We start from the raw sequence: 18901 nt of genomic DNA, 5'->3' as shown, positions 1-18901 counted from the left end.
AAGAGCGTCGGTCCAACCTGCTCCATCATTCCTCTTAAGACAACTGCTTCATTCAAGGGATCAGCCCAGCGAATCTTGTCGGAACTGCCTCCAATGGAAATATATCCCTTAACTAAGGAGCTCAGGGCTCTGCACAGTGCTCCAGGTGAGGTCCTGTCCCTTTGCTGATTGGACACCTCTCGCTTCTCCCCTCTCCCATCAGGCAGAAGCTTGGGAATACGTACCACCAGGCTCAAGGGCAGCTTCTACACCACTGTTATCAGACTTTCATACTAACTTCTTGTACAATAAAGATGAGCTCATGATCTCCTAATCTACCCCATCATAGCCCTTGCACCTTACAGTCTACCTGCACTGCACTCTCTCTGTAACACTATTCTGCATTCTGTTATTGTTTTTAGCTTTGTACTACCCCGACGTACTTACTTTCGCATGGAATGATCTGTCTGGATGGCACACAAACAATACTTTTCACTGAATCTCGGTACGTGCGACAATAATAAACCAGTTACCAATAGAGGAAGGCCTATGCTTGAACCTGAATTTAAAGAGGCAATATGAAGGTCACAGCTGGAGTCACCCAAGAGATGCAGCAGATGTTCACCGGAGCAGTTCCCAGGATGAGGGGTTTTCCTATGATGAGAGCAGTCTCTGGAGTTCAGAAGAGAAAGATCACCTCATTGTAACATGCAAAATACTTATAGGGCTGGGCGGGGTAGATGCAAAATTGTTTCCCCTTGCTGGGGTGTCTAGAACCAAGGGTTCAGAAGAATGAGAGGGGATCTTCTAGAAACATAAAATTATGAAAGGGATAGATAAGATAGAGGCAGGAAGCTTGTTTCCACTGGTAGGTGAGACTAGAACTAGGGAACATGGCCTCAGGATTCAAAGCAGTAAATTTAGGACAGAGATGAGGAGGAACTGCTTGTCCTACAGAGCAGTGAATCCGTGGAATTCTCCGCCCAGGGAAGCAGTAGAGGTTACCTCATTAAATATATTTAAGACACAGTTAGAATTTTGCATAGTAGGAGAATTAAGGGTTATGGGGGAAAAGGCAGGTAGGTGGAGCTAAGTCCACGGCCAGATCAGCCATGATCTTATAGAATGGCGGAGGATGCTCAACGGGCCAGATGGCTGCCTCCTGCTCCTATTTCTTATGTTCCTATGTAGGGGTCACAGTCTCAAAGTAAGAGGTTGGCCATTCAGGACTGAGATGAGAAGAGATTTCTTCACCCAGAGGGTGGTGAAGTTTTGGAATTCTCTCCCCAAGAGGGTGTGGAGGCTCAGTCACTGAGTAGATTCAAGACAGGGATCAATAGATTTTTGGATATAAAAGTCAGGAAATTGTGTCATAGCTGTATAAAACTTTGGTCAGGCCACATTTGGAGTATTGCGCGCAGTTCTGGTCACCCCATTACAGGAGGGATGTGGTGGCTTTAGAGAGGGCGCAGAAGAGGTTCACCAGGATGTTGCCTGGATTGGACAGTATTAACTATAAGGAGATGTTCGACAGACTTGGATTGTTTTCTCTGGAGCATCGGAGGCTAAGGACTGACCTGGTAAAATTATGAGAGGCATAGACCAGGTAGGTATTCAGTAACTCTTACCCAGGATGGAAATATTAAATACTAGCGTGTGTAGCTTTAAGGTGAGAGGGGGAAAGTTTAAGGAGATTTAGGTGGCAAGATTTTTTACACTGAGAGTGGTGGGTGCCTGGAACACGCTGCCAGGGGAGGTGGTGAAAGCAGATACGATTGCAACGTTTAAGGGGTACTTAGATATGCAGATGCATAGACAGGGAATGAAGGGTTATTGGCCATGTGCGGGCAGTTGTGCAGTTTAAATTGGCATCAATGTGGGCCGAAGAGCCTGTTCCTGTGCTGTACTATTTCATGTTCTATGGAATATAGCCAGCAGTAATGGATGTTAGAGGAATCACAGGATATGGTGTTGGTGCAGGGAACTGTCCCCAGTGTAAAAGGTCAGCCTTGATTTTACTTCTCTACACTTCAGACTTCCTTATAACATGGAGTCTATGTCTGCTCTCAGAACTATTCCACTCCCCCACTTATTTCCCAATCTTATCTAATGCTGGAACAGGCATAAAGGGATGAATGGCCTTCTAGGACATAGAACATAGAACACTACAGCACAGTACAGGCCCTTTGGCCCACAATGTTGTGCTGACATTTTATCCTGCTCTAAGATCTATCTAACCCTTCCCTCCTACATTGCCCCTATTTTTCTATCATTCATGTGTCTAGGAGTCTCTTAAATGTCCCTAATGTATCTGCCGCCACAACGTCTGCAGGCAGTGCGTTCCACACACCCACCACTCCTACTTCTATATCTAACGTTCCCGTCATCTTACCTCTGCGTTTGAGACCAGCTCCCTGCTCCCACCTGTGGCACGTTTCGCTTCCTCCGTCGATGAGCCTGGCCCCTTCACAACCTCAGCCGCGTCACTCTGCCTGGAGAAGAAGGGCTCCGATTACTCCGAGCCTGCCGACCCCTCCCCTGGTGTCCAGGCTTCCCTTGTTCCACCTCCCTCAATGTCAAAGTAACCCCCTCCAGACTGAAGCTACTCTGCTGAGAGGGTGTGGCCAAGATGGCTGTAGATGCTGCTAATCCTGGGCATGATGCAGCTTTGAATCTCTCCCCAGTAGCTGGGAGAACCTGGTTGATTAAAACCTGTGGTGATGCAGGAGGCTGCAGATAACGGAATGTGTAGCAACAAACAATCTGCTGGAGGAACTCAGCAGGTCGAGCAGCATCTGTGGGGGGAAAGGAACTGCTGAGTGGTGGTCAATCAGTAGTGGTGATTGTACCCCCAATCTTACACTACCTCTGACCATATTTCTTTTTGTCTCTCTCAAGTTGGACGAGTGTTGTTTTTTTTGTGTAAGTTATGTATAATTTATGTTAATTTGTTTATGTTAACTTATGTTTGTAATGTACTGTGTTGTTGCAAAAAAAAAACTAGTTTTCACGGCATTTATACATCCACAGGGTAGCTAAGAAAGCTTATGGGTTGTTAGCATTCATAAATCATGGGACTGAGTTTAAGAGCCACGAGGTAATGATGCAGCTCTACAAAACTCTGGTTAGACCACACTTAGGGTACTGTGTCCAGTTCTGGTCGCCTCATTATAGGAAGGATGTGGAAGCGTTGGAAAGGGTGTAGAGGAGATTTACCAGGATGCTGCCTGGTTTAGAGGGTATGGATTATGAGGAGAGATTAAGGGAGCTAGGGCTTTACTCTTTGGAGAGAAGGAGGATGAGAGGAGACATGATAGAGGTGTACAACATATTAAGAGGAATAGATAGAGTGGACAGACAGCGCCTCTTTCCCAGGGCACCAATGCTCAATAAAAGAGGGCATGGCTTTAAAGTAATGGATGGGAAGTTCAAGGGAGGTATCAGAGGAAGGTTTTTTACCCAGAGAGTGGTTGGGGCGTGGAATGCACTGCCTGGCGTGGTGGTGGAGGCAGATACATTGGTCAAATTCAAGAGATTGCTAGATAAGCATATGGAGGAATTTAAAATCGAGGGATACGTGGGAGGAAGGGGTTAGACAGTCTTAGGTGAGGTTTAAAGGTTGGCACAACATTGTGGGTCAAGGGGCCTGTATTGTGCTGTACTGTTCTATGATATACCCTGGGTATGCATGACAATAAACGAAGTTCCTTCGGGAAGATCAGGGCTCCCTCCACACCAGCTCCAGATTCTGAGTGCCTCTCAGATCACACATGAAGCAGAAACCTTGCCAAGTGTCCTTACCTGACGCCGGAGAAGGTGAATCCCACAAACGGAAGGTGGATTCCAGGAAGACTGCTGTTGGCAACGGGACACAAAGTCTCCTAGGGAATGAACCAAGAAAATAAGGCACAGTTCGCCCAGTGGGGAGGGAGCTGTTGTTGGGCGTCACTACACATCCAGACTAGAATTCTGGAGATTCTTCCTCGCACAGAGAGCAGGGAGAACTTGGAACTCCCTCCCATGGGGAATAGTTGAGGTAAACAGTAGAGATGGATTTCAGTTGAGACTGGGTAAACACATAAGGGAGAGGGGGTTAGAAGGGCATGAGGAGATAGGGGAAGGAGGCTAAATTGGAGTATAAACACTAGCAAAGGTTAGTTAGGCCAAATAGTCTGCCCCAATGCAGGGCACTGAGCCCCACCAGTAACTTAAACCCAATTGTTTGGAATACGCACAGGAGCACTGAAGGTATCATCCTCCACGTCGAAGTTTGAGGTGTCTGTGGGATCAGTGACATCGGGGAGGAAGGGAGGCTCGCACTGACCCAGAAGGTCCCACGCAATGCCGCTGAAGAAGGGGTGCTGCTTCAAGTCCTCCACTCCGTTCCGTCCCAGCCGCTCCTCTCTGCTGCAAACCAATTCCCGGATGAAATTCCTCGCCTCGTCCGTCACGTCCGACTCTGACTCCGGGAAATGAAAGGTCTCCTGAGGGGCGAGGGGGAGTGAAACAGGAAGGGTCACGGAACCAGGCTGGAGAAGTTGCCACCAATCTCTGCATTAGACCAGGACTGAGACCAGTATGGGAGGCCCGGATATTGTGGGTTGCCAACGTCAGTCTGGTGTCTTCCTGGGTCATTTGTGTGTCCTCCCCCCATTCTCCCACCATCAGTTCCCATCTCCCCACCCCACCTCCCTCACTCAATTCCACGCTCCACCTTCCTCCTCTCAGATTCCATCCTGTGCATCCCTTCGGACACACGAGAGACTGCAGATGCAACAAACAATGTGCTGGAGGAACTCAGCGGATCGAGCGGCATCTGTGGGAGGAAAGGAATTGTCGACGTTTCGGGTCAAAACCGGCATCGAGACGAGTGCAGGGTTTGAATCCGAAACGTCAACAGTTTTTCTCCTCCCGTAGATGCTGCTCAATCCGCTGAGTCCCTCCAGCACAGTATCTACAGTCCTTTGTTGCCTCCACCTACCACCTCCCAGTTTCCTGTCACTACCTCCACTCTCCCCTCCCCCATCTGCCTATCACCCCTCCTCACCTGGATCCACCTATCACCTGCCAGCTCTTGGTCCACCCCTTCTCCCTCACCTACTTATACCGGCTACTTCCCCTCTATCTTTCAATCCAGATGAAGGGTCTCAACCCGAAACGTCGACTGAACATTCCCCTCCACAGATGCTGCCTGACCCGCTGAGTTCCTCCAGCTTCTTGTTTTTTGTTCCAGATTCCAGCATTCACAGTCTCTTGTGTCTCCCATCATTGGTTGTCCAAGATGTCCAATGGTCTGGCTCCCCATCCTCCCACAGCCAATGGGAAGAGACTAAAGCCTATAGACTGGATTGGACAAAATCCATTCTGCCTAACAACTCGTAATGTGGGGCTTTGGAGGGTTCAGACACATTTCCTAATGTCTAACACCCAACAGGCACTTGGACTAGATACTTCCTGTTGGGATTCACTCTAATGCTGACATCATTTCCCTCTTGTATTTTGCATATGAGATGACATCAATGTTTGGCATCTTATAGCATTAATAATGGAGAGTCACAGAGAGATACAGCACAGAAACTGGCCCTTTGGCCCACTGAGTCCGTGCTGACCATCCATTTACACCAATCCTACATTAATCCCCATTTTATTCTCCCCACATGCAGGATCTTAGATGTTTCAATAAAGTCTCCTCACCTAAATGATACAAACCTACCCTGTCTAACCTTTCCACTTAAGACAACACATCCACAAGGGATCCACTGTTCTGCAGCTTTGTTCCTGACTCTCATTGCTTACTCTGTGATTGAGGATCTTCCTGTAAGTGCCCGCCAGAGTATCATCGTAGAAGGGTGTCTGTCCAAAAAGCATCTCATAAGCACAGACCCCAAAGGACCACCAGTCGCTCTCTGCGCCGTACATTGCCGAGGTGTCCTCCAGAGCCTGCAGGATTTCCGGGGAGATGTAGTCAGGGGTTCCGACTGCCACAGCCGACTGCACCTGGAGGAAAATAGTGGAGAGTCACAGAGGGATACAGCACAGAAACAGACCCTTTGGCCCATTGAGTCCGTGCCAACCATCTACCACTCATTTACACCAATCCTACATTAATCCCCATTTTATTCTCCCCACACTCTCATCAACTCCCCCCAGATTCTACCACTCAACTACACATGAGGGGCAATTCACAGTGGCCAATTAACCCACCAACCCGCATCTTTGGGGTGTGGGAGGAAACCAGAACAGCCGGGGGAAACCCACATGGTCACAGGGAGAATGTGCAAACTCCACACAGACAGCCCCCCAGATCGGGATCGAACTGGCGCTCTGAGGCAGTGGCTCTTAGCTTCGCCTCTGTGCCGTCAACAGATATCAATGGGCTGGGTTCCAGAGGAACTGGCCTGTGTTATACTGCCGCATGCACACCTCAGGAGTACAGCAAATGGTCAGAACAAAGAATTTTGACATTTTTAATTTCAGCCCATGAATTAGTTTTAGTATTGGGGATAATGAGGAGTATAAAAGGCCATTTCACTGATCGACAACCGTCAGTCAGTTGTAGGTATGTGACAGTGGGAACCCAGTGATGATGGGCATGTTAGATGTCCAATAGGAGGAGTGTGAGGGGTGCCTGATGAATGATGATGGACACAACAGGTGCCCAATGGGAGGAACATGAGGGTGGGTGATAAGAAGATCATGTGACAATGCTTGGAGGAATGTGATCAGGTCTGGTCAAGGAGTAAGGTCACCCAAGGATTGTGGCTACTCTTTGACCCCCTAGTTCCAAATGTTTGCGTTAAAGCCTCTAGAGTTGGCACAACGCCTAGACTTTCCTGGAAGTTGCCAGCCTCCATCTCTGGTCAAGACCTGGTTACCTGATGCGGTATGGCAATAATTGGCCAGGTCTGACCCTGTTGGCCCAAGGTTAATGATCACGTGAGCCATACTCACGTAGCCGTCCTCGTTCAGTTGCAGGCAGGAGCCAAAGTCGGCCAGCCTGATGTGGCCACTCACGTCCAGCAGGATATTATCAGGCTTCACGTCCCTGGGAAAAGGAATGAATGATCAACCACACATCCGAACGCAAGCAGTTTGCTTTCATGGTGTGTGTGTTTTGCAAATATGTTCAGACCATGCAGGTGCCAGTTGACCATGTTCCACCTCCTTATAACTCTGGGTTAACCCTCTCCAAGGCTGGAGGCTGGATTGTAAACAGGCCTTCTGAGTTAGGGGTGAACCAAAGAGTTACCTCTCAAAATTGGCCAATAAGATATAAGATACATCCCAGGTTGATGAGGTCCACAGTCGCTTGTCCTGTCCAATGCAGGGAGCAGACTCTCTCTCTCTCTTTCCTCCTTCCTCCCTCTCTCTCTCTCTCTCTCTCTCTTTCTTTCTCTCCCTCCCTCTCTTTCTCTCACTTTCTCTCTTTTTCTCTCTCTCCTTCCCTTTGTCACTCTCTCTCTCTCACACACTCTGCCTCCCTCTCTCTCACTCTGCCCTCTCCATTTTCTTTCTCATCTCCCCACCCTTTCTTCCATCTTGCTATTTCTATCTCTTTCTCCCTCCTTTTTTTATTTTCCTCTTCCTTTTATACTCTCTCCCACTCCCCTTCACTCTCCCTCTCCCTCTCCTCTCGTCCTCCCCTCTCCTTTTCTCCCTCTTTCCCATGTCTTCACTCACAATGGATGAATACTTGACAGAGGTGTAGTGGGCAGCAGGTAGCCAAGTGTGAGGTCCAATCCCACTCGGCCGAGAGACTGAGAGAGAAGCAAACCAGTCTAGGTCCAAGAGATCAGTTACAGGGCGGTGTTTAGTGTCTGGTAATCCTTTTAAGTCAACTGTGCATAGCTGTCAGCAAATAGGGAGCCAGTCAGTACTTCAGCTGTCACCAACTGATGTGTAGCTGTACAGTAGGCCAGTAATTCTGACCTCACATTGACAGTGCCAACAGTAGCTCTGACGTACTGCACTGCAGCCTCCTTTGTGTTACTGTGATAGAACATCCAGCAACGCACCCCTTATTGAAGGCAGCCATCACTTGGCTAACAGCGGTGGCTGGTATAACAATGTATAAAAAGTTGCACTCTATGATAGTTCTGAAAAGTTTGCTCAGTTTCGTGAATAGTGGACTGCCTTTCCCAGTTACTGGGTTAACGATGGTATCCAACCACCTAGTGACCGTCAGCGGGGACAGATGCTGGCCCACCAAGACTCCCAGGTTAAGTGACTACTTGGGTCTGTGATGGAGCACAAATCCCCTGTACTGGGCTGACAGGGCTGTCCCATCCCCAGCAGCTAAAGAAATTCAACCTAAATTCTTTATGGTTTGGAAGACCATTTTTTCTTTGGAAGACCAATTTTATTGAAACATCTAAGATCCTGAGAGGATGTGACAGGGGATATGTTGCGATGTTTCCACTTAGTGGGAGAAGTCACAGGATTAGGGAGCGGTCATTTAAAACTGAGGTGTGTCAGGACTTCTTCTGGCAGTGGGTGGTGAATCTCTGGAATTCTCTGTCTCAGATGGGTGTGGAGGTTGGATTATTGCAGTATTTAAATAAACAGTAGATAAATTTTTGAAAGATTAAAAAATTGAGGGCTATGGGGAACTGGCACAGAAGAGAAGATGAGGGCTCTTCTCAATCAGCCATGGTCATAGTGAATGGTGGGGCAGGTCTGAGGAGTCAAGTCTTCTTATGCTCTAGGTAAGACCCTGCTCTAACCATGGGGTAACAGTCTCAGATATCTCTAACGTCTTGATGTCCTCCAGCATCTTGTGTTGCTCCAGCATCTTGTGTCTCTAACATGTTCCTGTTCTAGCGGTTCGATGCCAGAGAATGTGGTGGTCACGTTGCCCAGCGAGGGCATTGAACCTGGTGCCTTCCTACTAGGGATTTGACCCAGTGCCCCACCAGCCAGCTGTGCAATCTTTGGGTCATCCCTACCCTTCAGCTCTGAGATTCTCCCCACCCAACACCATCAACTTCGTTTAAGATATTTAAGGCATTTATTTATTAGTCACATGCACATAGAAACACACAGTGAAATACGTCTTTTTGTGTTGCTAAGAATGTGCTGGAGGCAGCCCGCAAGTGTCGCCACTCTTCTGGCGCCATCATAGCATGTCCACATCTCCTAACCTGTATGTCTTTGGAATGTGGGAGGAAACCGGAGCACCCGGAGGAAACCCACGCAGACACGGGGAGAACGTACAAACTCCTTGCAGACAGCAGTGGGAATTGAACCCAGGTTGCTGGTGCTGTAATAGCGTTACACTAACCACTATGCTAACGTGTCGCCTGTCATATTGTCATAGGCATTCAAAACTAGGGTATAAATGCCATGAAAATTAGCTTTTTGCAACAGCAGCACGGTACATTATGAACATGACAAACATAAGATAACATAAACTTAAATTATGCATAACTTATGTGACAAAATAAACATAACACTAGTGTAAGTTGAGAAGAAATGCAGTCCGAGGTGGTGTTAGGGTTTATCAGGTCGGTTCAAGAACCTGACGGCAGTGGGGAAGAAGCTGTTGTTGAACCTTGAGGTGTGGGTCTTCAGGCTCCTGCACCTCCTGTCTAATGGCAACACCAAGAAGAGGGCTTGCCCCGGATGGTGGGAGTCCCTGATGATGGATGTCACCTTCCTGGGACATTGTCTCTCATAGATGTCCTCAACGGGTGGGGAGAGCTGTAACCGTGATGGAACTGGCTGAGTCCATCACTCTCTGTAGCCTCTTGTGTTCCCGTGCATTGAAGTTTCCATACCAGGCCGTGATGCAACCAGTCAGAATATTTTCCACTGTCGAAGTTTGTCAGTCTTCGATGACGTGCCTGAATCTCCTTAAACTTCTACGAAAGTAGAGACGCTGGCACGCCTTCCTCATGGTTGCATCTATGTTCTGGTCCCAGGGTAGATCCTCTGAGATGTTGACACCCAGGAACTTGAAGCTTCTAACCCTTTCCCCATTTCCCACCGCTGCCGTCCCCAACCCTCTCTCAGATCCTCCTCCCCTCTCTGCCCCCACCCCTCGATTTGGGATAATGAAGAATGACCGACAGGATGCTGATTTGTTGGATGAACCTGACTTTCAGATGAGATATTGCACTGATCTCTCAGGTATTGAACAGAGGCCCTACCTGATCTCTCAGGTGGACGTTAAAGATCCCGTGGCTGAGAATCTCACGAAACTGTGGTATGAACTTCAAAGTACTGCAGCCCAGTTGAGAACATGCGACACGATTTCAGACAAGTTATGTCAAATTTCATTAATTACAATAATTTGAGGAAATAAGTCGGCATATTTGTTTCAAGGGGTGGAACAGCTTCAACTACAAAAGCACATCTATTTTTTAAAACATTTGAATCATTAAACTATGCCTATGGAGTGTCTTACCTCAGGAACCAGTGATTTTATCAGCGTACATCATTGCATCTTACACATGGAAAAGGCCCTTCAGCCCATCAAGTCTGTGCTGACCATCAACCATCCACTTACACCAACCCAACACTCATCCCATTTTATTCACACATTTCCATCAACTGGAGAGATTGGATATGCTGGGTTTGTTTTGAATTGAATTGGTTTGAATTGGTTTATTATTGTCACTTGTACAGTGAAAAATTGTCTTGCATACCGTTCGTACAGATCAATTCATTACACAGGGCATTGAGGTAGTACAGGGTAAGACAATAACAGAGTGCAGAATAAAGTGTTACAGTTACAGAGAGAGCGCAGAGCAGGTAGACAATAAGGTGCAAGGCCATTACGAGGTAGATTGTGAGGTCAAGAGTCCATTTTATCGTACTAGGGAACCGTTCAATAGTCTTATAACAGTAGGATAGAAACTGTCCTTGAGCCTGGTGGTACGTGCTTTCAAGCTTTTGTATTATCTGCCTAATGGGTAGGGGGAGAAGAGAGAATGTCCAGGGTGGGTGGGGTCTTTGATTATGCTGGCTGCTTTACCTGATAGAGGTATATAAGGTTATAAGAGGCACAGGTAGGCACAGAATCTCGTTCCCAGGGTTGGGGTGTCAAAAATAAGAAGGTTTAAGGTGAGAGGAAGGAGTTTTAAAGGGGATCTGAGGGGTGTTTGTTTACATGGAGAGTGACCGATATCTGGAACTTGCTTCCAGAGGAGGTGGTGAAATCGGAGACAATCGCCATGTTTAAGAGACATTTAGACAGTCATTTGAACATAGAAGGATGTGGTCCCAATGCGGGCAAATGGGATTAGTATGGATGGACATAAAGGTCAGCATGGAGGTGATGGGCTGATGGGCCTGTTTCTGTGCTGTACCACTCTGTGACTCAGGGACTGGACCAGTTACCGCTTTGGCACAAGATGTAGACAGTTCGATAGAAATTGAGTCTTTCTTAACCTGGACGAGCTGTTCCTCACCTGTGTACGTAGCCAAGATCGTGCACAGAGCTAATGGCCAGCGCGAGCTCCGCGAGGTAAAACCGTGCCATGTCTTCTGGAAATCGATCACCGAACCGGCTCAGTAACGTCAGGAAATCTCCTCCCGCGTAGTAATCCATGATGAAATACTGCAAGGGTGAGAGTGAGATCCAGAATCTTAACACAAAGCCCATTTGTGGAGAGGATATCTCCCCTGCATCACGGCTCCGTACGGCAACTGCTCTGCCAGAGACCGCAAGGAATCACAGAGAGTTGTGGACACAGCCCAGTCCATCGCGGAAACCGGCCTCCCCTCCACTGACTCCATCTACACTTCCCGCTGCCTCGGGAAAGCAGACAACGTAATGAAGGACCCCTCTCACCCAGGTCATTCTCTCTTCTCCCCACTCCCATCGGGCAGAAGATACAAAAGCCTGAGAGCATATACCACCGCGCTCATCTTTAGCATATAAGGGTCTGATAACAGAGGAACAGGTTTCTGTCCCTCTGTTATCAGACTCTTATACGCTAAAGATGAACTCTTGATCTCCCAATCTACCTCGTTGTGGCCCTTGCACATTGTCTACCTGCACTGCACTTTCTCTGTAAATGTAACGCTTTATTCTTCATTCTGTTTGTCCCTTTTTGTACTACCTCGATGTACTTATGTATGGAATGATCTGTCTGGATGGCACGTACACAAAAGCTTTTCACTGTATCTGGGTACATGTGACAATAATAAACCAATTGCCAATTACCAGCGTCAAAGGAAGGGGTTGGTCATATAGGTCACACGTGAAGTTTCTTCACCCAGAAGATGGTGAACCTTTGGAATTCTCTACCTGAGAACATGCAGAGGCAGAGTACATTCCAAACAGAGATCAATAGTCATCCAGCACGGAAACAGGCCCTTCGGCCCAATTGGTCCATACCGACCTAGATTTCCATTTGCCTGCATTTGGCCCATATCCCTCTAACCCTTTCCTATCCATGTACCTGTCCAAGTACCTTTTAAATATTGTTAGTGTACCTGTGTCAACCACTTCCTCTGGCAGCTCGTTCCACATACTGACCACCCTCTGGGTGAAAAGGTTGCCCCTCAGGTTCCTATTAAATCTCTCCCCTCTCACCTTAAATCTGTGCCCTCTAGTTCTTGACACCCCCAACACTGGGAAAAAGACTGTGCGCATTCACCCTATCCATGCCCTTCATGATTTTATACACCTCTATAAGATCACCCCTCATTCTCCTACGCTCAATGAATAAAGTCCCAACCTGCTCAACCTCTCTGCATAACCCAGTCCCTCGAGTCCCGGCAACACCTCGTAAATCTCCTCTGCACTCTTTCCAGCTTAATAGCATCTTTCCTCTTGCAGGGTGACCAAAACCAAACACAGTATTCCAAATGCGGCCTCACCAACGTCCTGTACAACTGATCATCAGATATCAAGGGAGAAAAGGTTTGTGAAGGAGTGTGGCACTGACGTCAAAGATCAGCCATGACCTTATTAAATGGCTGAACAGGCTCTAGTCCTGCTTTTTTAAATTATTTTGTAAAACAGAGATATCAAAATTCCTTTGCCTGATTCACTTAAAAGTGACCACAAAGTCCTGAAGTAAGAGTGTGAAAATTTCTGAGTTTGATCTTCTTTGCTGCTAACTCGATAGGCAACATTCACACCCCTTCAACCATTCTGGGCTGAAGTCCCTCTCCAAAGATGTGAGCACAAAAGTACAAGCTCTGACTCCCAGTGCAGTACTGAGGGAGTGCTGCACTGTTGCAGGGAGAGTGCAGAGGGGCAGTCTATAGTCAATGATGCTAACTGTTCACTGAAGTGCTGAACCAGTGTCGATTGGCGATATTGAATGGAGGATGGGTTTCTCCCTGTGACCACAGTGAGTGAACAAATCCCAGCCAGGAGAAACTACTCACAAACACATACCAGGTGATCCTCATCCTGAAAGGCAAAGTGGAGCTTGGTGATCCATCGACTGTCCCCGTTGACCAGAACCTGGCGCTCCTCACGGAATCGGGCAGTCTAAAGACATGGAGGCGATGGACTGGTTAAAGGTTCCATCTAAAAACTAACTCCCTGGTGTGGGCAATGAGTTCCATTCCAGTCTCCTGTGGAGAGCCCATTCAATGGCCATTCACCATTCAATGGATATTAGCCCTCTCTCTCACCAGAGCCCAGGATGAGTTCAAAACTGTTCCTCATTTCAGTTAGCAGGTTGTCCTGTCGTTGTATCACAATCCCCATCTTAAAGGCTTTACTTTAGGTTAGGCACTGTGACACCATGACAGCACAGAGCAGAGAGAACTTTACTCTGTATTTAACCTTTTCTGTTAATGTCAAAATATACATTGGAGCATAGAGCAATACAGCACAAGAAAAGGCCCTTCGGCCCATGATGTCAGTGCCAACCATGATGCCTGAAGTGATCCCACCTGAGAGGACTTGGAACAGTACAGCAGAGAAACTCAGTTAAGTGCACCAAGGAATTGCCAGAATAATAATTGGACTCCAAGGGTTAGTTTACAAGGAGAAATTAAACAAACCAAGATTGTATTCTCTTGAATTTAGCAGATGAAATGGCAATTTAAATCATCAGCTGAATTCCGGGGAATAAAATCTTTGTACTTTATTCACACAAAAATCTGAAATATCTAAATACAGAATGATCGAGTCAAGATTTTCATTATGTGTTGTTAGTCTATTATTTAATATTGACAATATCATCAGTTATCATCCAACTACAAATTTATTCATTGAATTTTAACAGAAATTTTAAGTAATTTGTATATCTCACCCGAGCTCTCTCTCCCCTGGAAATGGTTAATGGGACGTTGTAGAGGGAGCTTTGCTCTGTATCCTACCCATTTCAGCGCTTATTTTTTAAATCAGGGGTTAATTTACGCGTTTACAATACGTACATAATTTCCAGTAGAATATTTGCAAAATTCAAAATTAAAACATGGCTCTCCTTGTCCAGGACACACTCCTGCCCCTGAAGTGTCCACTGGTCCCAGAGGGCCTCCAGAGAGCTGATGAACACCACGTGCTCTCTCTCCTGGGACGCCCAGGCACGGACATAGCCTCAGAAGAGGCACAGGCAGTCGGCTAGACAGACCACTGCCTGGACCTGTGAATGTCCACCTCAGCCAGTCACAGGCACAGACCAACAAGAAAATCCCCTGACTGACTCACACCCACTCTGCACCAGGTGCCCAAAGATCAGGAGGGAGGTGCAACCAGAACTTGAGGAGCAGCCCCTTCCAATACTCAAACCTCTCACACTCTGGACACACCTGGAACACATGGTCCTCCAGGCCACTGAAGTGGCAGGTGGCCTGGGAGTTTGTGAACCAACTTAAAAACCTATTACATGGCACTGCTCTGTGCAACACTCTCCACGCCAGGTCCCCGATGTAAAGAGACCTCCACTGGGTTCCCCTCCTCACAACCTGGTCTGTTCTTGTCCTGGGAGTGATAGGATAGTGTACAGGGAGCCTTACTCTGTATCTAACCCCTGCTGTCACTGGGAATGTTTGATGGGATGGTGTTCAAGGAGCTTTACTCTGTATCTGACCCTTTTTTAAAATTTCAAAATATACTTTATTCATGAAAAATTCTGGAATATATAAATGTACAATATTCAAGTCAACATTTCCATGACAAGTCATGTTATCCTCATTACTTAACATTAATTTATCATTCATTTACAAACTTAAAATATGTAGTTCATGAGGTTTTAGTATCAATATCAATTAATTTTGTGCTATTCCTGTGCTGGAGATAGAACAGTGCAGAGCGAGCTTTATATTTCATCTAACCTGTCCTGTTCTCTCTCTGAAAGTGTTTAACAGTAGAGGGAGATTTACTCTCTATCTCTATCCCTTCACTGGGAATATTTGATGGGACAGTGCAGAAGGAGTATTTATAGCTGGTCACAGTTATATTTGGTTGTGATTTATTGTCATGAGATACGTTATCTCCTCCTGCCCAAGCTCCTTAACCAGTGATCTCATTCCATTTGCGAGTTCTGCCCTGCCCATTGGAACGCTCGGTTTGGGGTGGGCAATACTACAGATCTCGGACCCACCTCCTCTCGTTTCAACATGTCCCACTTGTTCATTCTCTTCATTGCATACACTCTGTCCGTGAGCTTCAACCTCACCACCGCAATCTGTCCGGAGAGAGCACAGGTCCAGATCAGCACTCTGCCCACCTCCCCAACTGCTCGGCACTGGTCAATGTGCTAATTAGGGCCCTTCGAGCCTGCACATTCACCAAAGTCTACTCAGCGCCACTTCCCTGCGTAACACACACAATGTGCTGGAGGAACTCAGCGGGTCAGGCAGCATCTATGGAGGGAAATAAACAGTCAACGTTTCGGGTTGAGACCCTTCATCAGGACCGGAAAGGAAGAGGGGAGATGGCCGGTATAGAAAGGTAGGGGGGAAGGGGTGGAGCAAGAGCCGGCAGGTGATAGGTGGATCCAGGTGAGGGGTTTGGGGGGGGTAATAGGCAGGTGAGGGAGGGGGGAGAGCGGGAATGACGTCAGAAGCTGCGAGGTGATAGGTGGAAGCGACAAAGTGCCAAAGATGATGGAATCTAATAGGAGAGAAAGGTGGAGCATGGAATGAAGGGAGGGAGGTGGGGGGAACCAATGGGAGGAGCGTGTGGGTGATGGGCAGATGTCCTCTCCTATCAGATTCGTCTTCAGCCCTTCATCACTTCCACCCCTCACGTCCCAGATTCTGACATCATTTCCACTCTCCCTCACCTGCCTATCACCTCCCCTCACCTGGATCCACCTATCACCTGCCAGCTCTTGACCCACCCCTTCCCTCCACCTCCTTACACTGGCCATCTCCCCTCTTCTTTTCCAGTCCAGGTGAAGGGTCTCAACCCAGAACGCCAACTGTTCATTTCCCTCCATAGATGCTGAGTTCCTCCAGCATCATCGTGTTTTTCATCTGTAACAACAGAACCCATTTGTAACCCGGAGACAGCCCGGGGAAAGCAGTCGGTCAACGTTTCGGGTCAGGACCCTTCTTCAGGACTGAAGGTAGGAAAAGGGGAAGCCCGATATATAGGAGGGAAAAGCAGAGCAGTGATAGGTGGACAAAAGAGGGGAGGTGGGGTGGGCACAGGGTGGTGATAGGTAGATGCAGGTGAGAGATAGTGATAGGCAGGTGTGGGGGAGGAGGGGAGAGCAGGTCCACCAGGGGATGGGTCAAAGGTAAGGAGAGAGAGGGAAAAAGGTAGGAAAAAAAAGGCTAGGAAAGGAAAGGAGAGAAGAAGCGTGGTGGGGGGGGGGGGGAGGTTTGTGGGGAAGGGGGGTGGGGATTACCTAAAGTGGGAGAATCCACTGTTCGTGCCGTTAGGCTTCAATGTTCCAAGACGGAAAAATGAGGTGCTGTTCCTCCAGTTTGCGCTTGGAATTCTCTTGGCAGTGGAGGAGGCCGAGGACTGACATATCTGTGATGGTGTGGGAGGGGGAGTTGAAGTGACTGGCAACGGGGAGATGGCAGGGGTCCCAGACCAGATCCCTGCGGAACACCACTGGTCACCGACCTCCAGGCAAAATACTCTCCATCTACCACCACCCTCTGAACCCACACAGTCGAGTTTCCCTGGATCCTATGTCTCCTAGCTTTCTGAATGAACCTTCCATGAGGAACCTTATCAAATACCTTACTAAAATTCATGTACACCGCATCCACTGCTCTACCTTCATCAATGTGCTTTGTCACATCCTCAAAGAATTCAATCAGGCTCGTGAGGCACGACCTGCCCCTCACAAAGCCATGCTGACTGCCCCTAATCAGCCTATGCTTCTCCAACTCATAAATCCTGTCTCTAAGAATCTTCTCCAGTAATTTGCCCACCACTGAAGTAAGACTCACTGGTCTGTAATTCCCAGGGTTATCCCTACTCCCTTTCTTGAACAAAGGAACAGCATTTGCCACCCTCCAATCATCTGGCACTAAACCTGTGGCCAGTGAGGACGCAGAGATCATCGCCAAAGGGGCAGCAATCTCTTCCCTCACTTCCCGTAATAACCTTGGATATATCCCGTCCAGCCCCGGTGACTTATCTATCCTAATGTTTTTCAAAAGTTCCAGCACATCCTCTTTCTTCATATTGACATGCTCTAGCCTATCAGCCTGTTGTACGTCATCCTCACAAACGTCAAGGTCTCTGTCTCTGGTGAATACTGAAGCAAAGTATTCATTAAGGACCTCCCCTACCTCTTCCAACTCCAGGCACATGTTTCCTCTTTTATCCTTGATCGATCCTACCCTCACTCAAGTCATCCTCCTATTCTTCACATACGTGTAGAACACCTTGGGGTTTCCCTTAATCCTACTCACTGAGGCCTTCTCATGCCCCCTTGTAGCTCTCCTGTCCATTCTTAAGCTCCCTCCTGGCTACAGTGTAACTCTCCAGAGCCCTGTCTGATCCTTGCTTTCTGAATCTCTGTTAAGCTTCTTTCTTCCTCTTGACAAGATATTCTACATCTCTTGTCAACCACGGTTCCTTCACTCTACCATCCTTACCCTGCCTCAATGGGACAAAGCTATCCAGAACCCCATGCAAGTACTCGCTAAACAACCTCCACATTTCCGTTATGCACTTCCCCAAGAACATCTGTTCCCAATTTATGCTCCCAAGTTCCTGCCTAATAGCATCATAATTCCCCCTCCCTCAATAAAATACTTTCCCATATCGTCTGCTCCCATCCCTCTCCAAGGCTATGGTAAAAGTCAAAGAGTTATGGTCACTGTCTCCAATATGCTCTCCCACCAAGAGATCTGAAACCTGGACTCTCCTCTAGTCGGCCTGTCCACGTACAGTACAGTATGTGTCAGGAATCTTTCCTGGTCACTCCTAACAAACTCTGCGCCATCTATCCCCTTTACACTAAGGAGGTACCAATCAATATTAGGGAAGTTAAAATCACCCATGACAACAGCACTGTTATTTTTGCACCTTTCCAAAATCTGCCTCCCAATCTGCTCCTCAGCATCTCTGCTGCTACTGGGGAGTGGGGGGTGGGGGGAGGGGTTCTGTAGAATAATCCCAATAGAGTGATCGCCCCCTTCCTGTTTCTGACTTCTGCCCACACTTACTCAGTGGACGATCCCTCCAGAACATCCTCCCTTTCTACAGCTGTGTACCATCCCTGATCAGCAAAGCCACTCCCCCGCCTCTTTTACCTCTGTACCTGTCCCTTTTGAAACATCTAAACCCAAGGAGACTAAACACTTCAGAAGAAACCCTCCCAACCTCTGGGCCCCGGGTTACCTCGCTGAAGGCTCCTCTGCCGATGACTTTCAGGATGTCAAAGTCGTTCCTCTGCAGTTGCAGATCCTTCACCTCCCTCACGATCGGACCAGCTGTCGAAAGAGGGAAAAGTGGAAGGTGAACGGCCCGTGGTTTGGCTCTCCCAGCAGAAAGAAAGATCTCACCCTGGGGAGGTGCAGTTCCAACAGGGTGGGA

At 47.8% G+C, this 18901-nt stretch overlaps 1 protein-coding gene across 1 annotated transcript in view; it reads right to left on the bottom strand.

Moving 5' to 3' along the window:
- Positions 1–526: 526 nt before the first annotated feature.
- The window catches only part of LOC127586239 (serine/threonine-protein kinase MRCK alpha-like), a 29931-nt gene continuing 11556 nt past the window's right edge, over positions 527–18901 (bottom strand). The window contains exons 2-11 of the mRNA XM_052044042.1: positions 18707–18798; positions 15495–15578; positions 13334–13429; positions 11391–11539; positions 6931–7024; positions 5776–5976; positions 4215–4463; positions 3781–3860; positions 2372–2471; positions 527–538 (exon numbers count right to left, since the gene is read on the bottom strand). Coding sequence (XP_051900002.1) covers positions 527–538; positions 2372–2471; positions 3781–3860; positions 4215–4463; positions 5776–5976; positions 6931–7024; positions 11391–11539; positions 13334–13429; positions 15495–15578; positions 18707–18798 — 1157 coding nt within the window. The remainder of the gene's footprint in view (positions 539–2371; positions 2472–3780; positions 3861–4214; positions 4464–5775; positions 5977–6930; positions 7025–11390; positions 11540–13333; positions 13430–15494; positions 15579–18706; positions 18799–18901) is intronic.

This window comes from Pristis pectinata, chromosome 35, assembly GCF_009764475.1.
Source record: "Pristis pectinata isolate sPriPec2 chromosome 35, sPriPec2.1.pri, whole genome shotgun sequence".
Classification (NCBI taxonomy): Eukaryota; Metazoa; Chordata; class Chondrichthyes; order Rhinopristiformes; family Pristidae; genus Pristis; species Pristis pectinata.
This window is presented reverse-complemented; position numbering and strand designations above follow the sequence as displayed.